This window comes from Oxyura jamaicensis, chromosome 18 (assembly GCF_011077185.1).
Source record: "Oxyura jamaicensis isolate SHBP4307 breed ruddy duck chromosome 18, BPBGC_Ojam_1.0, whole genome shotgun sequence".
Taxonomy (NCBI): domain Eukaryota; kingdom Metazoa; phylum Chordata; class Aves; order Anseriformes; family Anatidae; genus Oxyura; species Oxyura jamaicensis.
Window position 1 is genome coordinate 6225547 of NC_048910.1, and position 6498 is coordinate 6232044.

Here is a 6498-nt window from a genome sequence, read left to right on the forward strand (position 1 = left end):
CTGGCAAGGACAAGGAGAGCGTTCAGGGCCAGCAGACGCTGTGGGACCGGCCAAACGCCGTCCCCGTGGAGCTGTCCGTGGGCATCGCGGGGGGGGACCTGCCGGGGGCTGCTCCTGCACCAGCCCCCGTGGCGGGGAGGCACCGAGCGATGGCTGAGCCGAACCCCGGAGCCTGGGGACTTCCCTCCAGAAACAGTAAAAAGAAGAGCGTGGGTTACTCGGAGGGTGTTGCAAGTCTTCTGAAGGCTTGTGCTTGCGGGTGGGTCTGGAAACGGAAGACGTGTATAAATAATTCGGTTTCCTGGAACTGTTTGAGGTAGAAATTCAGCTTCTGCCATGACAAAACCCAGGGGTTAGCTCGCAAAATGGGATGAATGGAAGAAAAAAGCACCCTCGGAGGCTCTGGGTGTCCCCAACGGGCAGGAAGCCACACGCAGGCTGCTGGGACACTTCTGTGGGGCCGAGGGGGTGCCCATGAGCCGGCAGCACCCCCAGGGCCACCGGTGCTGGGCACAGTGGGCTTTCTTCCCAGCTTGGTGCTGGGCACGGTGGGTTTTCTTCCCCCAGGGTGCGGAGGAAGCCCCGGGTGGCCCCGCCGCGATAGCACGGCCCAGGGCTCCCCCCCTGGCCCTCAGCCCACTGAAACGCCGCCGTAACTCGTGCTGCAAGCAGCTCTTCCTGGCGGAAGGCGAGCGGTTTGCACGGCACCTCCCCGGGGAGGTGATGGCCCGGCTACGCTGTGGCGAGCAGAAAGCGGCCGGAGGATGGCAGCGGGGCCAGGGGGCACAGATCTGCCCGGGGTAACTCAGCGGGGAGCATTGCTCGCCTCCCGAGGTGCCTGCCCCGGCCAGGCGAAGCGCCCGGCCGTCCCACAGGAGGGATTGCAGGCGTTAAACGAACATTTTGCTAATTGAAGGGGAAGAGCCGGCGCTCAGCTCGCTCTTCCGCCTGCAGCCGCTGGTGCAGCCCCGCCGCCGAGAGGTGCAGGAGCTCAGCAACCACCAACGCCCACTGGTGGGAGACAGTTTGGGGTTTGGAGGCCCCAAAAGCCCCGAAGTCCCCCATCCATCCGTCCGTCCGTCCGTCCGTGCCCCCAGCCTGTCCCCATGGCCCGGGGGAGCCAGGGCCGCCCGTCCCCTGGGCTGCGAGGGCAGGCGGCCGCGGTGGTCTCACCCGGAAATCTATGCCCACGGTGGCTATGAACGTCCCGGAGAGAAAGGCCCCGTCTCTGAACTGCAGCAGGAAGCAGGTTTTCCCCACGCCCGAGTCTCCGAGTAACATCACCTGCAAGGCGGGCGCAGGGGAGGTGTCGGCGGGGCGTCCCCAGCGGCACCGGGCTCCCCGCTGTCCCCTCGTGTCCCCCCTGCCCCCAGGGCTTGTCCTGCGGGGTGTGGGGAGCCCCCTTCGAGCCGGGGGGGAGCAGCAGCACAGCCCTACGATCCTCCCGAGGGAGGGAGAGGAAGGGAGGTGCTGGGAGCACAGCACCGGAGGCACCTCCCGGCCACCCCCGGAGCATCGCCGGACCCAGGAGGGCTGGTGGGGAACCGGCCACAGGAGCAGCCCCGGTGTCCCCCCCCTGGCTGTGCCCATCACGGGGGCTGGTGCACGGCTCGGGCAAACCCTGCCACTTGGTTCCAGGGCCCTGCCCGCTGCAGACACCAAAGCAAACAGGGCGCTTGTCCCCTCCTGCAAAGCAAACAGGCCCCAGCCCAGGCGCTGCCCCGCTGCCCGCCGGCACGGCGCGTACCTGCTGCTGCCCCGCTCCCCTCCCACGCTGCCCTTGTCCAGCCCGGCAATGGGATCGTGCCGGGAGGGATTCCGGCTTCAAGAAGGCAATGAGCCAGGAAGGGCCAGCCCTGCCTGCCCACCCAGCAGGGACGCTGCAGGGGCTGGCACCCACCAAGCAAGCCACCCCCTGCCACCCCCTGCCACCCCCTGCCACCCCCTGCCACCTCTTGTCACCCCCTGCCCCTTCCCGTCCCCGCTCGCTCCCGCTGCAGCAGGAGGAAGCCGGCACCCAGAGCAGCCTCCACGGAGCCCCAGCCTCCATCCCCTGGTCCCCCCGCACCGCCCCGCACCTTGCCGGCCACCTCGTACTCCTGCGGCGGTGCCGGGGGGGCCCCGCTGCCCCCCGCCCTGCTCATGGTGCGTCCGAGAGGAGCCGTGAGTCCCGGCCCGCCTTCCTCTTCCTCCTCCTCCTCCTCCTCCTCCTCCTCCTCCAGGAACCCTGCCCCTGCCCCCCCCAGCAGCACCGAGCCCTGCCACCACCCTGCGGGTGCACACACGGGGGGGGGATGGGGCCACCCCCACACTGAGCTGCCCCCCAAACCCCTCGGGGTGCAGGGATGGAGACCCCCGGTGCTGCGGCATCACCAGGGGGCAGCTGCTTGCAGGGGGACGGGCTCGCCCCATTTACACCCCCAGCACCCCCCAGGGGTTGGGAGCCCCCCCCCAGGGCCGTGAGCTGGGTCCCCATTCGGCACCAGGCGGGGAAGGCGGCAGCCGTTAGCAGGAAGCTGCGGCCAGGCGGTGCAGCGGCGCCCGTGCTCCTCCGGATGGGTGCTGGGGCTCCCGCTCCCCCCGCCGGGACCCTCGCCCAGCCCCCAGCCCCCTCCATCCACCTTTGGGGCTTTGCGCATCTCCCACCCCATCTGGGAGAAGCCCAGGTGTGGGAGCGCAGGAGAGGTCCCGCGGGGAGAGCCAGGGGCGGTGCATCACCCTGAAATCTCTCCTCACAAAGCCTTACCCAGACCCACACCTCAGGGCTGCCGGGGGCTTCAGCCTCCCAGGGACCACCGGCATCTCCCCCTGGTGCCGTCAGCCCCTGATTTATTTCCCCCGGGACCCCAGCAGATCCCCACGGGGCTGACCTCAGCACAGATCCCCGGCCCCACCACTCGGGGAGGTGCCCCCTGCGCCGGCACCACCACCACCACGCTGCTGCCACCCCTCACTGCCCCTGGGGACACGCGGGGAAATGGAACCAGTATTTCCAGTCCCAGCCGGGGGATTCGGAGTTCCTGCACGCTCTGTGGCCAGCACACTGCCCGGAGCTGGGCACCGGGCACGAGGAGCTGCTGGAAGAGGCCGAGCCCCCCTGCGGCGCGCTGGGAGGGAGGACGGGGGGGATCCGGCCCCAGGGGGGCTCACCAGGCTGGCTGCTGTTTGCTCCAAGCTGTGAGCGGATGGGGACAGGGAAGGGGACAGCGTGATGCAGGGCTGGGCATGGGGGGCTGGCCAGGAGCCCCCCATCACTGCCAGAGCCCCGGGGCCAAGCTGAGCTCACTGCGTGGGGGGAGAGCTGGGGTAAGGGGTAGGAGCCCGGCCCTGCATCTCCTCTTGGTGCAGAAAAATAAAATATCCAGGAGCTGGTGAAGGTGCGGAGGGCGGCTGAGCCTCCTCTACACCCCCAGGGGCACAGCACCTCGTTTCCCTGCTTCCTTGGCCCGAACCAGGGAGCAAACCCGCCGCATGGCGCTGGCCTTGCTGTGTGTGTGCGAGGTCCCGGACTTGGGTCTCCATCCGGGCTCCCCCACGGCAGGGACACGCTCTGGAGCCGCTGCCAGCCCCGTGGCGGCTCTACAAATAGCTCTGGATGGCAGCCTGGGGTTTTTGCCAGCTCTGCCACCATCTGCTTGAGTTTTACACAGGCAGGGTCCGAGCTGAAGGCGGCTCTCCAGGAGCGATGTGGGGGCTGTGTGTGGGCACAGCCCCACCGTGGGCACGCAGCCAAACCCGGCTCCGAGCAGCACGAATCCCCCCAGCCCTCCCCTGGGCTCCCCAGCCCCGTCCCCGAGGACCTGCCCCTTACCGTAAACCCGATGCCCACGGTGGCGGAGAAGGAGCCTGGGATGAACTTGCCCTGGTCAAACTGGACCAGCAGAGACGTCTTCCCCACGCCGCTGTCTCCAACCAGGATGGTCTGCAAGGACCGCGCGAAGCAACATCAGCGCGATGGAGCTGGCGATGCCCCGGTGTGCCCCCAGGAGCCCATTTTGGGGGAGGAAGAGGAGAAGGGAAGGGGTCTCGGGGGCTGCAGCAGCAGGAGCAGGGGGACAGCCCGGCCCTGCAAGCAGCCCCGCTAGGCAGCAGATTGTCCCTGCAGGCTGCTGGGCACCGTGGCCAGATGGCTCGTGCCGCTGTGCCCTGTCCTTTGCTGTCACCTTTGGTCCTGCCGCCTGCCCCGGGAGGGATTCCCATCCCTCGGAGCATCCCTAATCCACGGCCCTGCCCCGGGTTGAGCTTCGGGGTAGAGGCAGTGTAGGTCCGTGTCTCCACGTCCCCTCCGGCCAAGCCCCAGAGCCCTCCCACAAGGGGCACAACATGCTTGGTCCCGGGCAGAAGAGACAAGGGGGCAGCGCAGGGGGCAGAGCTGGGCATCGCCTCCTCCCCAGCCACAGGTCCATGTCCCCATGTCCCCCGGGAGCCCATCCTCCTCCCAGCCCTGTCCCTTCTGCTCGGTGCCTGCCCTGGTTCCTCCCTGTCTCCGGCCCGAGGCGCGAGCACGAAGCCCTCCCTCCCCTCCCTGCCAGCTCTGGGATTTCTTTGCAAAGCCCCGGGTGCAAACATTTCCGTCCCGTCAGGAAACCGAGGCACTTGGAGCCCCGTCCCAGGGACACGAGGAGGAATAAACACTCCGCTAGCAGACGTCTCGCCCAGAAGTGGTTCTGGCCCTGTCCTTCAGGACGTGGCCGTTCCTATGGACACGGCTCTGCCGAGCACGGCACCCGTGCTGCCACCTCTGCCCGTGCCCGCATTTTTCTGCCCCCCGGTTTCCCCGGGGGGGGGTTCAGACCCTGCAGCTCCCGCAGCCCTGCTCCATCCTGGGCTCAGCACCTCGTCCCTGCCCCGGCATCACCGGCTCTGCCCAGGCACCTTCCCCATGCGCAGAGCTGGGTCTGCGCCGCAGCAGCCACACGGGGAGACAGCAGGAGGGTTCACTACTGCGGGATGCCAGCACCCGGGGCTATTTTGGGGCCGCACACTATTTCCAGTAAGACACCAGTGCCCCAAGGTGCAGCAACGCCTGCTGCGACCTGCGGTGCTCTGTGGGAACGGTAAATGCAGGGGATGGCATCAGTTATGGAGAGAGGGGAGGGAGCTGGGATGAGCACCGGGAATTCTCCGGGGCCCGGGATTTAGAGAACTTGTACAAAAGGCAGGCTCCCCTATCAATAATTTATCCGGGATTTCTAGCAGAGACGCCTCAGGAACTGCTTCATGACTTAATCATGGTAAAAGGCTGGACCTGCCGGGGGAGAGGCAGCGGCTCAGCACCACGGAGCAGGCGCAGGGCACGGAGCGGCACCAGGGGATGGGGACGTGCTGGGGGTGGCTTTGGGAAAAGCTCGGGGCTTTGGGGGGGCACGGCACAGAGGAAACCCCTGCCGGCTCGAGGCAGAGACGAGGCAGAGTGATGGGTGCTGGGGGTGAACCCAGCAGGAACCGTGCTGGGATCTCTCTCCTGGCAGCGAGTGAGCAAAGAGATTTTGGGCTAAAGCACCTGGAGAAGAGGGGCTTTGCACGGCTGTCAAGGCAGCTTAGGGAGGTGCACTTCCAGTGCCAGCCGAGCAGGAGAGCTGGGATGGAGCACGTGGGCTGCCGTTACTTTTTTGGTTTGTTTGTTTGTTTCTGAGCTTTAGCATGTGGCAGCTGGACCTGAGCTAAAATTGTAGCGACTGCGAGCCCAGCAGGGGAAAAACCCAGTTCTGGCAAGGGAGAGCAGGCAAGGGAGAGGCACTCATCTGTGTGTGGGCTGCTCCCTGAGCTGCTGGAGCCCCAAACCCACAGCTTTGCTCCCAGGAGAGCAGAACCTGTCACTTATTTTTACTTGCTGTATATATGAAATCGAGCTGCCCTGCTCCAGGCAGGTGGACGTCTGAGCCCCTCACCTCGAGCCCAGGACCCTCCCCAGCCTCAGCGCCATCAGGGGCTGCATCCCAGTGCTCAGACAGCAGCCCTAGGGCTGGGAACCAACCCGAAGCCCACCCAGGGGGTCCCTGTTTGATCCTCCCCCCCCATCCTTGGCTCAGCCACAGCCCGGGCACACGTCGCTCTCTTCCCCTGCGGCTTTTTCCAGCTGAGTGGATCCGAGCATCCTACGGGAGGAAGAACAATTTGGCAACGGGTCACGTCACCTGAAAGCAGCGTCTGTCATCCTGTGCCAAGTGAAAGTTTTCTGGAACAGCCCAGAACAAACCTCTGCCGTCCCTGCTTTGATTTCCTCCTTGCCTCTCTCCCCCCCAGACCTGGCTTGAGCCCCCGACCAGAAACCAGTTAACCTTTGCTTCCAGAGCGAGCTCTCCGGGGCTTTCTCAGCGCATTTGCAATGTGATTCCTCGGGCAGGAACCGGATCTGTCGAGGTATTTGCTGCCTCATGTCCCCGGAGCGAGAGGAGACTTGTTTCTGCGTGACAAGCAACCCAGCCAGCAGCGGCAGCAAAACACCCAGGGAAAAGGCAGAGGCTGTGGGGCTGGATGGTGATCTGCCTGGGCAGC

At 66.3% G+C, this 6498-nt stretch overlaps 1 protein-coding gene across 1 annotated transcript in view; it reads right to left on the reverse strand.

Moving 5' to 3' along the window:
- Positions 1 to 2385, reverse strand: part of RAB37 (RAB37, member RAS oncogene family) — a 5562-nt gene extending 3177 nt beyond the window's left edge. The window contains exons 1-2 of the mRNA XM_035342720.1: positions 2079 to 2385; positions 1174 to 1284 (exon numbers count right to left, since the gene is read on the reverse strand). Coding sequence (XP_035198611.1) covers positions 1174 to 1284; positions 2079 to 2144 — 177 coding nt within the window. The 5' untranslated portion in view covers positions 2145 to 2385. The remainder of the gene's footprint in view (positions 1 to 1173; positions 1285 to 2078) is intronic.
- Positions 2386 to 6498: the final 4113 nt, after the last annotated feature.